Here is a 20,782-nt window from a genome sequence, read left to right as displayed (position 1 = left end):
TAATGTCCTTTAAGAATCCCAGAGAACTATTCCTGAAGGTTATTAAAAGAAATTACAACAAAGTTTGCCTAAGAGAGTTCAGACTGTGATGAAAGATGGCCATACGAATGCTTGACATAATCATCTTAAACCATGAAAATGTAAAATATTTTCATTGTGTCATTGTACAGGGAAACTCTTCCAAGTTTTGTTTTCTCTTATTTATTTTTGAATATGTGTTTAGACTGATGTGTTTTCTGATCTGATTGGTAACTTATTGACTGGAATAAGACTCAGAAAACATCCCCACAGTCTGAAATTCAAACGTGTTTCAGGAAATAACTCCATAAAAAGGATCAAATCCATGTGGATGCATTTTTCAGCTAATCATTACTAGCATTACCTGCTGCAGGACTTGCCAAAGCAAACACGAGATCCTTGTGCAAATGCTCCAACACATCCCGGAAAGGTGAGCAGTAACCGCATGCCTAAGTTGCCTGCTGGCAGCTGACGTATCCATATGACGAACACGTTGTAATACTGAGAGGATTTAAAGAAAAGTGGGAAAGTGGAATGGATTTATTTTTTCTTTAATTTTTTTAAAAAAAATTACAAGCAGTGGATGAAATGAGATTGTGAAAGGTAAGGTGTCGCTGAGTTAATCTAGCTAAGAAGCTGTTTGAAAGAAGACCGCCACTCACACCAAACTCTATTGAGAAAACTGCCAATTTTAAGACTAGAGCACATCTCGGTTTTCATAATAGCGTATATCACCAGGAGCTTATTTTGAAATTGATTACACTTTCTGATATGCTGTCTTTCCATAAACATAACTATTATTATTGTTATCATTCATTTCAACATTTTGTTTTCTAACTAGGAAACAATGAATTCACATGTTTGTTATAATTCTTCGTTTATTTATCTGGAAACAGAAGCCTCTGAGGTAAAAGCAGTGACGCTAACAACTATTTACTGTTTGTCGCATCGCAGAGGAGCACACCCTGCTGCATCCGGGTGTCCACAAGCTGCACCTGTTGCTGTTTAACCAGGATAAACAGTGCTATTCTTTCCAAGACGACCGCTACAAATGCCTGTGCTACCGTACTGTTTACTATGCCAGGAAAAACCGTATGCTCCAATCATAGATTATATATCTTCACAATTATGAGTGTTTTGAATGCGGCATGCCAGAATTACCCAGTAACATGCTGTGATATTTCAATTTCTCAGTAGTTTCTGAACGGAAATGTATTAGACTAGTAAGTAAGAAGGAAATCCAGTTTTATCGGATGTTTTAATTGGGATATTATACATGTTTTATCCTCTTATTCCTTTTTCTAGTTTTAAGTCTACACTTTACGATATTTGGCGAGGAAAAATCATATACATGATAGTACATCATTATGTAAAATATGTTTGGGGGTATTTTCTGTTTTGGGGTGGGTTTTTTGTCTTCTCGGGGGATTACTTCTTATAAAATACACGTTTAAGACAGAAATGTTCTAAAATATAAATTAGAATATTTGACAAATCTGTCACAAACGTGTTTAAATTTAAAAATATATTGTTATTTAAAACAAACTGTATTGACTTTTTTTCCCCCAGATGTGAAATCCTGGACTTTAAACCTCTAAAACTTTTTTTTTATTCAGGAGTGCCGGGAATTAACTGTAAGTTGGAAAATTTGTAAATTTCAAAACTCATAGATAACATTATAATGATATTTTAGCTTTAAAAATGCGGATGGGTTAACCATTATTGAAACTGATTTTTGGTTCTTACCAATATTGTTATTTTAGGGCACAGACCTTACATTGGGTGGTGATGTAATACATTTGTTAAGCACTGTACCTCTAGCATCCAGTAACTCACTAAGACCATTATTTTGGTACACTATATGTCTTTTAGAGTGAATCTAGTAGTATGTGATCAAAAAAGTTTTTCAATATTAAAATGCAGATTTTATTTTGTTGTTTTACATCCAGCCTGTAAATATAAACACTGTAACTCTCCAGGCTGCAATGGAAACCCTGCCAGCCGGTTGGACGGTGTACACCTGTGAGCAGGAAAGAGCTGAGACAGGCCTGTTGAAGGGAGAATCTGACGATACTAAAGAAAACACACATATTCAAGATCTGTTCCATGAAGATGCAAAGGCAAGATGTTCAGTGTGTCAGCTCAAATGAAACAATTTGTAGGATCATTGCAGGCTGTTGTTAAAGTGACTTCAGATAAGCCAGTGCTGCTACGGTTGTATTTCTGTGTTTAGGGTTTTCAGCAGTCTAATCAGCCATGGTGGAGGATCAAAGTATTTGTGTGGGAGCCGGTGCTTTTTGGCACCTGGGATGGAGTCTTCACCACCTGCATGATCAACATCTTTGGTGTGGTTCTGTTCCTGCGTACTGGCTACCTGGTGGTTAGTAAACAGACTATCTTTCACTTTGTGTATTGTAGGTAATAGAACAGCTAATCCACTTTAAACTCTCCCCACGCTAATAAGATGCTAAAAGGCTGAATTCTGTTAAATGCAACTGCCATAATGGGGCTTTAAATATGAGTCTAATAACCGTGCATGGTGGATACACTGCAGTGGAAAAGGATTTTTCACTTCTTGATTTCTTATTTTTGCGTATTTGTCATGTTTAAATATTTCAGCTCAGACAAAATACCTGAGTGAAAATAAATGCAGTTCTTAAGGGTTTTTTTTTTCTCATGGCCCTTTGTGATAAAGTAATTTCCCCTGAACCTAATAACTGGTTGTGCCATCCTTGGTAGTAAGAACTGCAATCAAGCATTTGTGATAACTGGCAATAAGTCTTTGGCATCACTACGGAGGAATTGTTGTCTCAACCTTCTTTTCAGAATTGTTTTAATTCAGCTGCCCTGAATGTTTTTAAGCATGACCGGACATGCTAAAGCATGAATCACACTACCACCACTATGTTTGACTGTTGGTATGAGGTTGTTTTTATGAAATGCTGTGTTAGTTTGACATCAGATGTAACAAGACTCAAGCCTTCCAAAGAGTTCTGCTTTTGTCTTATCAGTCCGCAGAATATTTTTCCATCAAGATTTTTTCTGGCAAACATGAGACGAGCCTTTGTGGTTTTATTGCTCGGCTGTGGTTGGAACTCTTCATGGATGCCATTTTTTGTCCAGTTTTTTTCTTATTGACCTTAAGGCAAGTGAGGCAGTTCTTTAAATGTTGTTCTGGGTTCTTTTGTGACCTCCTGGATGAGTCATCGATGCTCTCTTAGACTAATTGTGGTCAGCTGGCCCCTCCTGACACGGTATACCACTGATCCAAATATCCAAATTATCTGTCTTTGTGGATAATTGCTTTGACCGTGGTTCCACTGGAGTCCCAAATTCACTCCATAAGACTTACAGATGTCAGTGACTTGGTTTCTCATCCGTTCTTGAGTTTCTTTAGATTATGCCAAAGATTATGCCATAATGCTCCAGTTACCACTGTCTATTATTACAATTTATCTGATTATGTGAAACATTTAAGTGTGACAAATATGCAAAACACAGACATCTAGGAAGAGGGTAAATACTTTTCACAGCACTGTAGTAGCAGACTAAAGAATCAAAAATAAATCACTAATCACCAAATTTTATTTTGTATGTTTTCATTTTTATACTTCATAATGGCTTAGCTTCATGTTTGGCTTTCTGCTTTCAGCTCATCCACATTTTTTAGCACAGTTTTTAGCTTCACATATAGTTAAGTATGTGTCATCATGACAATTGATCCAGAACACTGTAATAGCCATGTGTCATCACAGGACACAGCTACAAAGAGACCCAGTGATTGTAATTGCTACATCCGTTTGGCCTTAGCTTGACAGCTAAAATATAGTTTGCTGTGTGGAAAACAGGGTTTCTCTTTCAGAGAGAGACGCATCTTATCAGAAATGTCTGAGCAAATAAAATAAAAAAGTGCTGGTCCACCACACCTGTATAGCATCTGCATGTCTCTTTTTTTCTATTAGATAGAACACTGTAAACAAATACAAGGAGGAGAAAAGAGGAGTGATTAAAAAAATGCGAGAGAATGGAGAAAAAGGTGAAGATAGGATTATTTAAATGAACTGAATACAAAGCACTAAACAGAGCAGGATGTCATGTGCAGAAGATGTGTACAATACAGGTGGTATATTGGCCCAAATATATCCAGTTCACAACTGCAGATGCATATTGTGGTGTAGTTTGTGCAGTGATCACTCTGTACTTTGGATCTTTGCTGTTTCCTAACATTATCCAGGGGAACACAGGAGTGCTGCTTGGGATGGTTCTCGTCTCCATGGTTGTGTTGGTTGCTTTAGTGACAGTTATGTCAGGAATCGGAGTGTCTGAACACTGTGGTGTTGGGAGTGGAGGAATCTACTCCATGATCTCTACCATCCTAGGGGGAAGGGTCGGGGGCACTGTTGGCCTCCTTTATGTGTTTGGGCAGGTGAGTGAATTTGAACACCGCTAAAATTGTTTGTTTGTAATATTTTATCCCTTAAGAAAATCATGGAATGCACAAACTGAATTTCCTTCCTTCTATCTCGTGTCACTATTAATGCTCTCTACCACTCTGCAGTGCGTCGCTGGGGCGATGTACATCACGGGGTTCTCCGAGTCAGTGGCAGAACTGCTGGGTCTTCAGACTCAGTGGGCGGTGCGCTGCATGTCAGCAGCAGTGCTGCTAGGTCTGCTTGGAATCAACTTGGCTGGTGTCAAGTGGATTGTCAGACTTCAGCTGCTCCTCCTGGCTGTTCTGGCCATCTCTACCCTGGACTTTGTCATTGGCACATTCACACACCTTGACCCAGGTAACGACCATCACTATGATCACAATGAAAACGAGAAACAAAAAAAAAAAATCAACAATCGGTTACTGTATCAAAGACGAGAGACAGTCACAGTTATAGTTACATTTTTTCATGCATTAGGAAGATTTGTGGGGAAATTAGGAGGCTAGGATGGCTGCTGGTCAGAAGTAGTTGTAGTAGAGTCTTTAATTTGACTCTTAATTTCTGTAAAAATCCAACATGGCTTTTAAGTATTGTTTGCTGTTAATAAACACCTACTATATATTATTTGATACATACAATTTTTTGTGAGTTTTTGAGACTCACACATCATCAGTGTCATTTTTCCCCCACCCTGAAAAACACCTAAATAAATTGCACAATACATTTTTAAGCAATTTGAAAAAATGCCAGATGCAAGAAATACGATGCAGACTAAAATTCATGTGTGGAAATTAAAATTTAATTAATTATTTTTAAAGAAATTTGTTAAATAGCTCAATAAATTCAGAATCTTCTGGCAATTATGTGATGATTCAGGCTTTAAAGATTTAAAAAGCATTAGTACACAAAACATCTAGAGCTGAAGCTGCCTTTGACTCTTTGAGTGTTTGAGTACCAGATCTCTAGTAGAATATAAAGAGAAGCCTGGCTCATGTTGCAGGGAACACTAGTGTTTCCAGTTATAAATACCAATACTTTATTATGCTGTATTTGTTTTTTTTATATCTCATTCTCCATAACTCACTATTAAATTTTCGGGTGGGGGGGGGGGGGGGGCTTCCAAAGAGGCAGTGTGATGGAAGGAGTGTGGGGACCTGTTGTGACCTGTTTTAGTCAGTAGGTGTAGCTGCAGTATCACTTATTTTACTTATTTTACAGACATTCCTCTGTCCATTAACCTGTTTATTTCTTTCACACTTTAGCGATTAGTTAATGTGTATTGTTATGTTGTATTTTGAGATTTTATTGTGAGTATTTTTTTTGGGTGCGGTGGAGGGGGTCTTTTTTTGTTGACCTCCAGGAAGTCCTTCCCTACATTTCCTGTTCTCACTGATTATCAACTTCCTGCCGAGTAGGAAGAAAAAAGTGTTCCAGGAGTCTTTGAACAACACATTTCACACAAGACCCAAGAGTTCTCACACACATGATAAAACATTCATACATTTTTTTTAAAACGGAGAGATTACCTTACCTGTCTTGTTAGTTTTTGTTGGATTTAGCTCGACTACTTCAGGTGAAATTAAAACCAGACTGCCTACTGCTCTACAGCTCCCAACTCCCAGTCTTGTTTAAAGCACACTTGGTAGAGACCAGTTTTCAGCCCTTAAGATCTGTACAACCAGCCATAATGACCACTCCAGATTTTTCCAATTAAGAACAGCTCTGTGTGTGTTTTGGTGACCTAATGGTTGGCAGAGGACCAGCAGGTCTCCATGCTAGCTGAAACGGCCCAGATTAACATGAACTCACTGAACACTGAGACACATCCTGGAGGAAAGGAGCCACCGCCAAAAGCATGTGGTCATAGTTTGATAACATGTCCCCAATTTTCACACGCCATTGTGTAGCTCTATCACAGCTTAGGCATGTCTGGTTAACCACATATTCCATCAAAATTTCACTTTCTATGGACATGATTGCTAATATGTTTGGCAGATATTGCCTTTGTAAACACTGCAATCAGTATTTTCCACCTCTGTCATGATCAGAAAGGCAAAGTTTAGAGTTCACAGATTGTCAATCAGCAGAAAATTATCAGAGTTGGTTTTAATTCTAATGTTTTGCCCCTGTAATGTTTCACTAACTTTTATCCCTAGCAACAAAAATCACAGATATCGGGTGCTGGCTTTGACCATCCCATGTTAATTGTTAGTAATCATTAAGATGAATTTAGGAGTGTTTCTATCTATTTAAGTATCTATGTATATGAACTCTTGACTTACAAACCTGGTTTTCCCATTCACTAAAATGTCAAAGAAGTGGATTGCAGCAAGTCCTTTTTGCAGCACTGTAAGAGTTGGAGTTAAAATTAAAGTGTTGCATAACTGCAGCATGTAACATAGTCCTGAATAGTTCACAAGTCTGTAAGCACAGTAAATTATTCTGACAGTAATGCCGCCCATGTATTGTCTCTGCAACCAAACAGTTTAACCACAAACCCTTCTGATTGTGGTGCATCGTTGAATTACGCTCTGACATGCCTCACCCTGTCCTTATACTTGAAGTCTATTCCCCACAGAAAAGGAAGCCATAATGTGCTCCTTGGGTCTGGGGTTTAGGGTGTTAACCAGACTCACCCACATTTTTGGAAAATGACAAAGAGAGAGAGCCGGAACTGAGATCTGAAGCCTGCTGCTACTCCAGAGACCACCACATCATCTCTCCCTGTGATTCTTACTATAATATATAGTTCTCGATCATCCCAGCAGGACCTGCTCCACCTCTGTAAACTCACAGCCTATGCAACATGCACGGCAATTTATGTAAGTTAGTGTGGGAGTGTAAGAGGTCATTCAGACTGAGGGAGAGGCCTCAGATGTTCATGTAATCTAACTACACATTCAGAGGCATGGTCAACTCAGAAATGAGCCCCACTCTGCCTGTAAACTTGCTCGATACAGAATAAGTAAACTGGAATGAAGACATTCTTGCCTTAGCTCGAGCTGGAAACATAGTAAATAGGCTTATAAAGCTCTACATCTCTACAAAATGCTATGGATCAAATTGAAGACGTGTCAGGACAAGTCTTCTAGCTGTGTATTAAAAAGGATCATCAGCCTAGTGGGAGTTACCTTCTGATTCAGTATTATATATTGGATTCTTTGATGAATAAATATTAGGGGTAATAATGGTTGCTTGCACGCTGCAAACTTCATAAAGAAGGCCCCACATAAAGCAAGCAATTGTCAGTTAATTATGGTAATTAGATGACTTTACTTATTTGGAAACTGGGAAAGCTCCGGGGTATAATATTATATATTGTGGACATCTATGGTCAAAGTTTCCTTCATACACATTTTAATATTACTTTTACAATACTATGCAAAAGTCTTGAGTCACCTCTTATGGATAAATAGGTGGATGGTCTTGAGAAATAGTTCTCCAGGTTTTCTAAAGGACTTTTAGAGTTGTTCTTCAGATATTTCATTGCTTTTTCACTCATATTTAGTCCAGTCCTTGTGCCTGACCATTTTCAGAAGAATGATTTAACACGGACCTTGTAGGAAATGGTTTCAGTGGAAGGGCAGCTGTCAAGAAGTCATTTTTTTTTTAAGGAAAAGAAATGGGGAAGAAAGGCTAAAGTATGCAAAATTGCACAAGAACTGGATTTATGTGTGAAACCTGAATCCAAATGTGAAATCTTTGGTTGAAATCATTATGGGCATGTTTAGAGGAGGTCAGGAGAGATGAACAACAGTGAGTGTCTACAGCCATCTGTAAAACACAGAGGAGGCTCTGTCATAGTTTGGGTCTTTATTTCAGGTAGTGGTGTTGAGGATCTTGTAGATACATAATTAACGAATGCAGAAAAGTACCATCAGATTTTTAATCCACCTTGTTTAAAGCTTCTGCTTGGCAACTTCATTTTTCAACTTGGCAGTGATGTCAAACACACTGCCAATACAACCAAAGTAATACACAATGGCTTAAACGGGGTCTCTGGATCTTGTGTGAAGTCTTATGATGCTGTAGTTTTTAAAATGAGGTGTAGTTTGCAACAGGGCCCAACACAAATCTTTGCCAGCCTATCATTGTTATTATTCCTAGAGAAAATGAGGGGGACAATTTGCAGTGAATGTAGTACATATAAGGATTTTATATTAAAGTGTAATGAATATGTGAATGCTCCAAAATAAGTACTTGGAGGGCTTAGCCGTGAGAGCTGGCAGAGTTGAGCCCACTTGGATGTTGGACTATGATGTTGTAATATGGGTGGGGTGCTCTTGATGCAGTTTGACACTGGCTGCCCTGGGTTTGTTAGATCATGATTGTTTGGATAGAGGGCGATCCTAGTGGGTCACAAAGTGAACGGGAGTTTTTTTGAGCTTTTTTGACCTCATTAAACGCATATGCTAGAGATCATACAAAGCTGGAACAGAGAGTGTATCCAGGCCTTTTCTTTTGGCCTTTTGTAAAACAAAAGGAAAAAAATGAGCATTCTTTTCTCTCTCTCTCTCTCTCTATGTGTCTCTCCCTTTCTCGCTCTTTCCTCCCGCTCTCTGTCTCCCTCTCTTGCTCACTTTCATTCTTTCTCCCAAACTTGGAAGCTGCTGAGCTTCTGAAAAGGGTGGTAACTTCCTTTTGGATAAACATGTCATTAATCTGAGAGAACACATTCTTTCCCATCACAAGATAACCAAGTGGGAAATGTCCGGTTTTGTAACATAGGCGGGTCCTTCAGACTGCGTAGTTTAAATGGCCGCCTTCACACATTCAGCAAACTGACTTGACCTAGAGCCATCCCGGCATGTCTTTAGTCTGTAGATTTGAAAGGTGTCACCGGTTGTTGTTGCCATTTATTTTGACTGAAATAGTCTTTGCAGCATTTATTTACTTGGTGTTATATTGCTGACTATGATGCAGATGTTGTTGAGTTATGGAGGGCTCTAATGACTATGCAAATGTAATGCTGTACTGTTCAAACACCTGGTATATAGTGCTCTATGTTTTTCCTTTCTGTATGCTGTGATTTCTTATACAGTTGATCTAATTTTCTGCACAAAGCGTAGCTTAAAAAGTCAGGAAAAGGCCAAATATGGTGACTGCTTATTAATCTAAGAACACATTATTAATCAATTTGTGAGAGTGATGTGTTTTAAAATCATAAGGTAACTGCTGGCCCTATGTAGCAGCTACAAACATTTTAAGATTGGACTAGACTGCAACATTTGTTGGGTTGTATTAATAGGAAGTGAGAAATAGAAACTCATTATTATAATTGTTCCTTAAACATGTTAAAGAAGCAAATGTTTCTTCTTCTTTATTTTTAAACCAGTTTATTCCCTTATGCACTAGAGAAATAACCATCATTATTCCAGGTGGAGCTGCTATGTGTCCCTTCATGAACTGATTTCAAACAGATGAATGTTACATAAGATAGAAAGTTAAGTATTCTTGTTATGAGTCATTTACAGCCTGGGATTGTGTGTTTGTTGCCTAAAATATTGATACATAAGTAAAAGCCTAACAGAGAGCTGACTTTTCATGTCTAAAGAAAGACCTGAAACTAATTTTCATACCTCTAGCTAATGGAGTTTGCATAGTTTCTTCCTCCTTCATCATCATTTAATGTTCACAACTGTTTACTCAGTGAAGAAATGCTGGTAATTCTCACATGCCTTTCTGTATTGATGTGCTTTATGTGAGTTTGTCTCCACTTTCAGAGCACGGTTTCATTGGTTATTCAGCTGGGCTGCTCAGTAGCAACACTATGCCAGATTATACCACTGGGGAAAACTTCTTTACAGTATTTGGGGTTTTCTTCCCTGCTGCTACAGGTGAGTAGATCCTCAACAACTTCTTTTAGATTTCTGTATTTCACACAAAAAGAAAATCCCAGAATAGGAAAAGCATGCAAACATTCAAATCCTGCTTATCATTCTTTGCTTCATATGCAATGTAAAAATGAAGTTTGCGTTGACAAGCACCTTGTGTACATTTTGTGGTTTGCCCATCTTTGTGTGTGTTGTAGGGGTTATGGCAGGCTTCAACATGAGCTCAGACCTTCAGCGACCTGAGCACAACATCCCCGTGGGAACACTAGCAGCTGTCTTCACCTCGTACGACAACCCCCCAAATCCACTAAAACATACACATATCTATACAGTGCTGTCAAACAGTATTTACCCTCTGCACAAGTTCTTGTTTTTTCCATATCTATCAAATTCACATTTAAATGTTTCAGATCATCAAACAAAGTTTAACATTAGGCAAAAATAGCCTGAGTAAATATACATGCAGTTCAATCCTACCTGCCCTGTGTGAAAAAGTAATTTCCCAATAAACCCAGTAGTTGGTTGTGTCATCCTTAGTTGCAATAACTGCAATCAAGCATTTGTGATAACTGGCAGAACTTGCAGAACTGCTGTGATTCAACAACATTGGAGGGTTTTTGGGGTACAAATGGATTGTATAAGGTTATGTCAAAGCATTTCAATTGGATATAAGTCAAAACTTTGGGTAGACCTCTCCACAACTTTCATTTTTGTCTTGTGAGACATTAAGAAGGTGGACTTGCTGGTGTGTTTTGGATCATTGTCCTGCTGCCTAACACAAGTGTGTGTGCGCTTTAGTGCACGAACTGACGAACTGATGGCCGGACATTCTCCTTCAGGATTTTCTGGTAGAGAGCACAATTCATAGAGTGATGAACTACAGAAGCCATCGAGGTCCTGAAACAACAAAGCAGCCCCAAACCATCACACTACCACCACCGTGTTTGGCTGTTGTTCATGGGAAAGGCGACTCAAACCTTCCAAAATATTATACTTTTGTTTTCATCACTCCACAAAATTTTCTCCAAAGTCTTGGAGATCATGATTTTTGGCAAATGTGAGACAAGCCTTTGTGTTCTATTTGGCCAGCAGTGGTGTTCTTATTGTTGAATCATAAACACTGACCATGACTAGGCGAGTGAGGCCTGAAGTTTTTTAGATGTTGTTCTGGGTTGTTTTATGACCACCTGGATGAGTCGTTGATGAGATCTCAGAGTAATTGTAGTAAGTCCGCCTCTTCTGGGAAGATGCACCACTGTTCTCAGTTTTCTGCAGTTGTGGATAACGGCTCTCTCTGTGGTTCTCCGGTGAACCACAGACAGTCTTAGAAAATGACTTTGAAACTCTTTCTGGATGAACAGATGTCGCCGACTTCGTTTCTCATTTGTTCTTGAGTTTCTTTAGCTCGTGGCATGATGTGCTGCTTTTTGAGATCTTTTAATCTAATTCATTTTGCCTATTGAATTTGATCTCAACTTTCCAAAAAATGTGGTTAATCACAGGTAATTCTTGATTTAAGAGGGGGGACAATTATTTTTGCACACACAGCCAGGTAGGTTTGGCTTGCTTTTTCTTCTTAATAAATAAAATCATCATTTAAAAACTGCAATTTGTATTTACTTTGATTATCTTTTTCTAATATTAAAACTTGTTTGATGATCTGAAACACTGAGATTTGATAAATGTGAAAAAGCAACAACTCAGGAAGGGGTGAGAAATACTCTTTAGTGGCACTGTATACTTACATACAAAAACAATGGAAAAATTTACACACCACAGTACGCAATACTTAAACTAGATTAACTATGACTACAGTGATTGTACATTAAGAAATAGAAAGTACAGGAAAACCCTTTGATAGATTCGGTGGATTGATCTTTCAGAAAGGTTTAATCCTATAAGTTTAGATTTTACTCTTGTGGTTTTCTCAGTACACTGAGTGGGTTTTTCTTTTCCATTCACTGGAAAACAAAAGTAACCCGCTCTAAAAACACATCGCTATCAGACATTCACTTGTTGTGACTCAATAGTTGTTAGTAATTCTGCGCTGTACTTTTGGTGACCCACAGGTGGTTCCTGTATCTGGTCTTTGTCTTTCTCCTGGGGGCCATCTGCACCAGAGAAGCTCTACGCTGTGACTTCTTGATAGCTGAAAAGGTAAACTCTTCTCTGTGTTTCCATTCGGCTTTGTGAGGGGGGGCCTTCCAACAAAAGGGGAGAGGTAAGGGGACTTCCCATGGTGTCTCACTATGTTAGTGGTGTGGTTAGTTTGTGTTCTGACTATATAATACTGCATAGCAACATTATATTCATATTATATTCAAATGTGGAAATAATTATCAATTTTAGACTTAGAAGTGGGGATTTTTGGGAGGGGGGGTGGCAGCAATAATTTTCAAAAGTTGGGGGAGGATTACCACTGTGTCGTCTAGTCTATCAACCATAAGTGTTTCAGAACTGGGAGGACCACTTGCTATAGTGCTAAAAGATTTAGTCTTATTTTTGCTTAATGTAGAAAATGTGCAGCTTAATATTTCAGGTTTTTCAGGATAGGAATATGTTGGGCATGCAGATCCCCCCGTTTAGCACCTCTTTTTCCACAGAGCCATGCCACCGTCACATGTGCAGTTGGTGGTTTGGCATTGTCTGACCAAAAAAAGCAAAGTCTTCTCTTGCCTTCCCTGTTGCAATAACATGTGTTTCGCCAAAGCCTCCACTATACAGCTTTAATAGGCCTTTGATGCCTTGTGCACTGTGCACTTCTAACAAATCGGTCATATACAGTGTTTTGTTTTGAGGACAGGGAATGAGAAATCAATGCATAAATTGTCTTCAGAAAGTGTTGCCCAGCTCCAAACAAATAAACTGATCATTTGTCTCTTGGTGTAGCAAACATTCAGCATAGCATTACTGCAAAATGGTAAAAATCTCAAATTCATTATAAAATGATCGCACATGAGTTAGACGTTTTAATAAAATACGACCATTAGATGTTGCTTTGACCAAGTCCTTGACTTGCCCATCAGTGGTGATTTCTCATTGTTTTTATAAGGGGCTGGCTGTAGCGGAACTGGATTGGGCGTAACTGTTGTGAGCTCTCATCCCCACCCATCCTTTTTCACCCTCTGTTTGTTTTCCTTCTTCCTCCAGGTCTCCTTGGTGGGTTTCCTCTTTCTGCTGGGCCTCTACATCTCCTCCCTGGCTTCCTGCATGGGCGGCCTGTATGGAGCACCCAGGATCCTTCAGTGCATCGCCCAGGAGAGGGTCATTCCCTGTCTGGCCTTTTTGGGAAGAGGGGTGGGTGGATAGAGCCATGAAGGGAGGAATGTGTGAACTGAAAACTATTAGCTAGAGTGTTTTTGATGTCAATTGATATTACTGAGGTGTATTCATCAGCTACTAAATTCCCTTACATGCAGAATAACGTCCAATACTATGACATCTAAAACTGATGCTTGCCTTACTTGGAATGAAAAAGGATTCACCAAAAAGACTCATCATTAAAGGATGATTTATGAGTCTTAGGATTGGTTTTCAGTGTCAGTGTGCATATCGTGGGGGAGGATGAACTTGAGAGTAGCTTGAAGTCACCATAACTAGTCAAAGATTAATTTCAGGGTGCTAGTTGATTAAAACAGATATCTGCAGACTGAATTAAAATGAGGGCATCATCATTCTGTATATCTTCACACCACATGTAGACACAAAATGACTGTGAATAAGTTTGACACAGTGAAATTCCCCTAGAACTGAACTATAACAAATTGCATTTTGACTGCAGTACTCTGTAACTGCATGCTTACTGTATTATTCTGTGAATCAAATACAAGTTGTATAGAGTAATTGGGATTGAAGTTGGTTTCTCTGATTGCCCAAAGTAACACACACATACATTGTAAATGAATAAGTGTGCTAAGTCTGGCTCTAAAGGGGGCTGTGGTGTATGGATTCAGAAGGACACGGTCACAGGTCTGCCTAATTATAGAGCAAGCACTCCACAGAAGTGAGTGGACTGACTTTATTGCATCAAAGAGTTACGACACATTGCTGCAAAACACATGCACACATAGTCACGTTAACAACCTGACCTCTTCCACCCCAGTTTTCCTCAGACTTCTCTGGATGGCAGCAGTATCTGACCTCTCTCAGCAGGCTGGAATGAGGCCCTAGACATCTTGGCCCAAATCAAAGCCCCAGAACAAACGCAGGAAGGGAGACGGGCAGGGCCCTGCTCCGCTGTATGCTCTGGAGGCCCTCCAGCACACAGCAGTGCTCCTTAAACAGTGAGATAGGACCTGGGAAATAAAAGCAAACTAGTTAACAAACCACATGTTAAAGCCATTTTTCCATTTTGAGAAAAGCAATTATTGTTGGGGGCATTGTTTTATTCCATTCATTTAATTGTGAATGCTGAACACTATTTAAGTTGTAAACACAAACGTATTCTTTATTTATGCAGTGTGTGTTTGATTTAATTAAATGTAATGTAGGCATACTCATGGAAAAATAGCACCAGAACCTTTCTAAAAGTCGAAATAGCTTTCTCATGGGCGTCACAGCTATCTCATGTCAGACTGGCCAGAAGAAGTCCAGATGAAGTCATAGGAAGATTTTGTGTAATGGATTTTTTTTTTATTTACTCAATACGACCCACTTTTTTCAAGCTATAAAGCTTACATTTGTCAGCAACATGAATAAGTAATCATCTGATTGTTACTTGTTGGTAAATCAAACACTGAACATGAACTTTTGAAAACTCAGTGGACAACAGCAGGAAAAGATCACTCATCGGTGTTTTATTTAACTCAGATTCAGCTTTATGTTCGTTTTCATTGTGTCTCTGTTCCTCTGGATTGGTGTTTTTCCCCCTTTGCTCAAAACTAACATCGATTTTACTTGGCAAAGGGTTAGCTGTGGCAAATGTACAAAATCCCAGGAAGAATAAGACATTTTTCTTTGTCACACAAATTGTGTTGAGTTAGAGGCACACAATACATGCATTTGGTACATTGTAACAGGAATCGCTAATATCGTGTGACCTTTTCTCCCTGACAGAAAGGCCCAAACAAGACCCCGGTGGCGGCTATCTTTCTGACGAGCCTGGTGACAATGGCCTTCATTTTCATCGGCCAAGTCAACGTACTGGCGCCCATCGTCACCATCAACTTCATGCTCACCTACAGCTTTGTCGACTACTCCTACTTCAGCGTGGCCATGACCTCCCACCTTCAGAATAAAGATAAGAGGGACACCGCCATAGTGGGCAAAAGAAACCAGCGCAGGTCCACCAGGCACAGCAGCACGTCACTGATTCAAGCCAATCTTCCAAACTATGGCAGTGATGGCGGGAGTCCGCAGAGTAAAGGCACTCTGCTGGAGTTCACTAGGGACATGGACCAGATATTTCCACCTGTTTCAAATGTGGACTCTGCAGCTGAGAAGACCTCCTGCATGCAAGACATGTACAACACATCCAAGAACAGAAAGGCTACTGCTAAGCAGAAGCTAATGGACAGCTTTGGTTTGGACTCGAACTCCAGTGTTTCCTCAGAAGAGAAAGAAGAGGGGACAAGTTCTGCTTCACTAGCAGAGGAAGACCAGGGGCCGGGTGGAGGAGGAGAGCTCAAGGCTGGAGAGGAGCCTCAAATCACGGGCTATAAAGATATTGGTCACGTTGAGCAGGATTTGCCTGCTGAGACTCACAATTACAGCACAGGTGATCAGATTTACCTATCAAACATTAGAATAGATTAAGGTATATACTGTATCATAGAAGCTACCTACCTGTTTGACCCTTTCTTAAATCTTTCAGGCACTGGAGATAAAGCAGAACACCAAAGCTTTGAAATCCAACCCAAGCACAATTCCTTCTATGCAAAGTTGTGTAACCGCTGGATCGCTCTCATTGGGGTATGACAGACATTTGCTGTACAATATTTTGATTTTGTTCTCATGGCTTTCTTGATAGTTTTGGAATAATGTGAACGTATCCTTTGTTTTCTTTCAGGCATTGAGCTCCATATTGATTATGTTTGTTATTCAATGGGTTTATGCCTTAACAAACATAATATTTGCCTTGCTGCTCTTCTTCTACATCGGGAAAACAAGTCCTGGACTACCAAGAGGTGATTTCCACATGTTTATTTTCTTTTTAGAAGAACTAAGTGGATTCAGGATAAATTCATCTCCACTTAATATTTGTACTTGATCTTGAAACTTCAGAGATTAAAGTGCTTTTTTGAGCGCTTCATAGACTAAAATTATAAATTATTGTATAATTAAAAAATAAACATGAATACAAGCATAATGAGTCGTATGAGGAAAACAAAGCACAAAAAGAACAAAAGACACCAAAGTGGGGAAAAAAGGATTTAATCTTGATACCTAATGGCAGTTAGGGTGACAATGCTAGCGTGTAGACATTTGTGTGTTCCTCCAGGGACATACTTCCCTAGACTATCACTGACCCACCATCCAACCCCTCAGGCTAAATGATGCTACAGGCAAACATAATGTTCTCCACAACTTCTCCAGAGTCTTTCACGTCTGTCACATGTGTTCAGGCAGAATTTGCTCGATTGGTGGTTCTGCCAATTCTGGTATTCTATGGCAATTGCTAATTGGTCTCCAGAGTGCCAGACACTGAACACAGGGTACACTAGATGATGTCGACCCCTTAGGCCACCCTCATAAAGTCTCTTTCTGATTGTTTGGTCAGAAACATTCACAATACTGGCCTGCTGGAGGTAATTTTGTAGGGCTCTGGCAGTGCTCATCTTGGTCCTCCTTGCACAAAAAAATACATGCGTCCTACTGATTGGTTAAGGATCTTTTACAGCCCTGTTCAGCTCTCCTATAGTAACTGCCTGTCTTCTGAAATCTCCTTCATGCTCTTGAGACTGTGCTGGGAAACAGTGGACTGGACAATCTCTCCAGGTATCACCTCATGCTGTCAGTGGTGACAAATTCAAAACGTGGAAAAAAAACCCTCCTTTTAATTTCATTAACACCAAAGCAGCTGAAACTGGTTAACAACACCCTCTGCTACTTAACTGACCTGATCAATATCCCAGACGTTTAGCAGACTTGATGCTATACTCAGATTAAAAAGTGTTCCTTTAATTTTTTTTTGAGCAGTGTACATACTGGAAGAATAGTAAGAATAGCTGATTTAAAGGGAACCAAATAACTTTTCCTGTATCTTGAGTTGTTTAATAAGGCCTTTGAAATATTTTTTAAAAATATTTTAAAGCTGTAGTCTTATTTAAAGACTTATGTCACTCTTTAAAGGAAGTGAAGCACTGAAATAATTTCCATTCATCATTTATCTAAAGTAAAAGCAATCTATAAGTAATGTGTTACAAAACTGAACTTGCTGATCCTGTATTTATTTAATTATTTTGGGGGGGGATTGTGTGTCATTCGATCGTTGACTTTTATTTCATTATGTGCAACCAAATCCTTCCTAAACTGCAATCTCACATTTACTGATTTAGATTTGGTTACCATACCATATGTCGTTACGTGACCCAGTAGCATAGTCGGCTGGGAGGTTCACTTGCAGCCTCTTTGCCTGGCAGCTGTTGTGGCTTAGGATTTCTTGAATAGCTGGATGTGACACCCTGCATCTGTGCAATAAACTCACCACATCAGTACGTGCCTCAGCCGTCTGACTCACGACATTTTTGAACACAAGCGTCAAACAAGTGTCAGACATTTGTTCCACAAATGGAGATGTTGCCAATGGCACAGCGCAGTTACTACCTCCTGTGTAGTGGCAGAGCTTCAGATACTCACAGCAGAAAAAGGTGTAAAATTTTAGCAACATTGAATGCAAAATTATTACAGCAGAAAATTATGTATTTCTTCCTGGTAGAAACGTAACGGTCTGGATTTTGATTAATTTGCAGGAATTGCAGCTCAGTTCAGCTTTTTCACGTGGTTCAAATCAACACTGAGTAGCATTTGCAGGTATTTATGATTTTATTTATGCACTGAAAAATCTTGCATCATTGATGTCTATTAAATAATGAAGAAGCCAATTTGAGTTTTATATGTGAGTTTAATTTGCTAAGAGTTATTTCTATGGCTGAACCATAATCCGACAGTGCTTTTATTATAAAATTGCAATGAAATCGAAAACCTCATAAGTTTTAAACTGTAAATGGTGTTGATTTCAGTTTTTGATTATTTTCTACATCGTTACGCCTGAAATTAATTTTTCTGTGTATTCTTCTCTTTCAGTAGAAAAGCATCACCCCGGGATGAGATCGTAGTGACGCCCTCTTTGTCTGGGACTCTGGGGCTGAAAACCAAGCAGCTGACGGAGGAAAATGCTGACTTTGCCTCTCGTCACCGCTGTCATCAATCGTCGTTCATCAGGGCCGACAATATGGTCCAACCACCATTTCACTGACCGAATTAAACACTGCCTCAGTTATGCGTCGCAGCTGACAGCCTGAATACCACATTTTCTGCCTCAAACGGTGTCTCATGTTGCACTACGGGCAGAATACTGCTCACATGTTAAGAATCTCAGTGGCTCGAATTGTTTTCCTGTGGTGGTTCAAGGAAATCAAAGCTTTGCACAAAGGTTATGTGGAAGAATAAGATACATCAGAGAAAGGTGATAGCTTAAATGTGCAGGTTTTCATGCAAACAGACAAATGCAGAGATTTATTATTTCCTCTTAATATAAACTTCAACTTTAACTCTTTCATTTTCAACTGGGTTTTTTTTTGTTTGTTTTTTTTTGCCGTTCCATTACTCTAAAATGGCCTTTTAAAATGCAAAACTTTTAAAACATAGTGTATAGTTTATAGATGACAAATACTTTATCTTATATATGGGACTTTTTTTTGTCACAGCTGTTGAAATAATAATAATAGCAATAATGAAAAGCTAATCTCTGCCCCAATAACCTGTCCAGTTAGTGGTCCAGAGGTTGGTGAGGATGATTGATAATCCACAATCACTTTATTCAGTATGTTGCTGTCACAAACTCTGGTGCTGCTAACCCAGCAGAGCACAGCAAAGTACTTTACACTCACTACAGCTCATTGATAGAATATCTCTATCATTTTGCTGCATACACAGAACAAGGAGCTGTGTGGGCTGTAAAACTGCAAAAGTCTTCTATAAATGCCGATCTATTTCCAATCAAACCTAAAGCTAATTTCAGCTGCTCCCTTCTCATAAGGGATTGCCATAGTGATTAGCTCCATGTGTTTTTATTTGACAGTTTTACGCTGGATGCTCTTCCTGCCAGGATCTTGATCGGCCTTAGTAACCCATGCCACGAAGCTCTCGGTGGACAGTTTTTGTGCTGATGTTAAGAAGTTTGGAGCTCTGCAGTCACTGAGTCTGTAAGGCGTCGGCGACTTTCATGCCCTTCACACCTCAGAACGCAGTAACCCTGCTCTTACCTTGCATGGTCTACCACTATGTGCCTGAATTGTTTTAGCTCCTAAATGCTTTTGCTTTGCAATAATAATATTGAGACATTTTACAAAGTACTTGTTGTGATAGTGATATCTATTACGCTACCATACTCAAATTCAGAGAGCTCTTTACAATCAGTTTTTTTGAAAAAAATGTTTTTAAAGGTAGACTGCATGGATAGGTGCTTGGTGTTATACACCTGTGACAATGGGACTAAAAATACTTGAATTCCAAGTCTGTATAATGTGTTCATAGCAAGTATCAAATAATGAGGTTTTTTTTCCCATGTGTGTAAAGCACTTTAACAGCTCTCCTGGTTAAAAAAAGAAAGAAACAAAAACCTTTGAAGACACTATATGGTGTGAATTAAATGCATGCTAAATGTTTTTGGGGTGTGTTTTTTTTCAGTTACAAGTATGATCTGGAAGTATCACAAAGTTCAAGAGTCAGTGTTTGAGCAAAGCTGTGAAAACCACTTCCTCTTATCCTGTTTCTGTGAAAGCAACGGCCCGCCAGCAGGCACACAAGCCCGTAAACCTTCTGATTACTTATTTTCTTATCACTGGGCTGAGCTGTAGAAGGGTTGGTGTGCTTTGTGCCTTTGCAGTGACTAAGAAGAAACCCTGTGCGGTTGGAAAAGTTAGTGACTTTCAGTTGATGCACAATGGCTTGAAATGTGAGCAGTGGGAATTAAATACACGATGGAGACAGGACTAAACTCTACTCACTTTTGGACCTACAGGATGTTTGGGCTTTGTGTCATGCAGGAATGAGATTAGAGCATAATGTCTGCAGAAGATAAAAAAAATTATAATAATATTGTGGTTTGGTGAAAGTGCATTAAATTACAATCTTTCATTTGTTTGCTTGCTTTGTTTGCACCAACCACCAAAGTCACTGAAGCAAAAGTTCCAACAATGTGTGTTGCACAGCACTGGTTTGAGAGGCTGATTATGTTTACAATCAGTTATGTGTCAAGACAAATTTATGCATGTTTCTCTCTTTTTTTTTTTTTTTGTTGCTTAATAGCCTAAAAATGAACAAATGAACTGCAGA

At 39.1% G+C, this 20,782-nt stretch overlaps 1 protein-coding gene across 8 annotated transcripts; it reads left to right on the top strand.

The window, feature by feature from the left end:
* The first annotated feature begins 282 nt into the window (after window positions 1-282).
* slc12a8 (solute carrier family 12 member 8) lies at window positions 283-20,112 on the top strand. Of its 8 annotated transcripts, none has more exons than XM_026145648.1 (16): window positions 283-448; window positions 973-1,110; window positions 1,635-1,652; window positions 1,998-2,138; window positions 2,252-2,398; window positions 4,253-4,444; window positions 4,577-4,808; window positions 10,175-10,288; window positions 10,483-10,570; window positions 12,355-12,442; window positions 13,436-13,582; window positions 15,341-16,001; window positions 16,098-16,195; window positions 16,293-16,410; window positions 18,196-18,256; window positions 18,533-20,112. In XM_026145648.1, the coding sequence occupies exons 2-16, from the start codon at window positions 1,096-1,098 to the stop codon at window positions 18,699-18,701; spliced, it is 2,289 nt and encodes a 762-aa protein (XP_026001433.1). In that variant the 5' UTR covers window positions 283-448; window positions 973-1,095; the 3' UTR covers window positions 18,702-20,112. The 8 variants fall into 8 exon arrangements, with proteins under 8 accessions (XP_026001433.1, XP_026001431.1, XP_026001434.1 ...); XM_026145646.1 differs by having other exon boundaries at window positions 284-448; window positions 18,530-20,112; XM_026145649.1 differs by having other exon boundaries at window positions 285-448; window positions 1,588-1,652; window positions 18,530-20,112.
* Window positions 20,113-20,782: the final 670 nt, after the last annotated feature.

The sequence above is a fragment of the Astatotilapia calliptera genome, chromosome 16 (genome assembly GCF_900246225.1).
Source record: "Astatotilapia calliptera chromosome 16, fAstCal1.2, whole genome shotgun sequence".
Classification (NCBI taxonomy): domain Eukaryota; kingdom Metazoa; phylum Chordata; class Actinopteri; order Cichliformes; family Cichlidae; genus Astatotilapia; species Astatotilapia calliptera.
The sequence above is the reverse complement of the archived record's forward strand: the minus strand, read 5'-3'. Positions and strand labels throughout refer to the sequence as shown.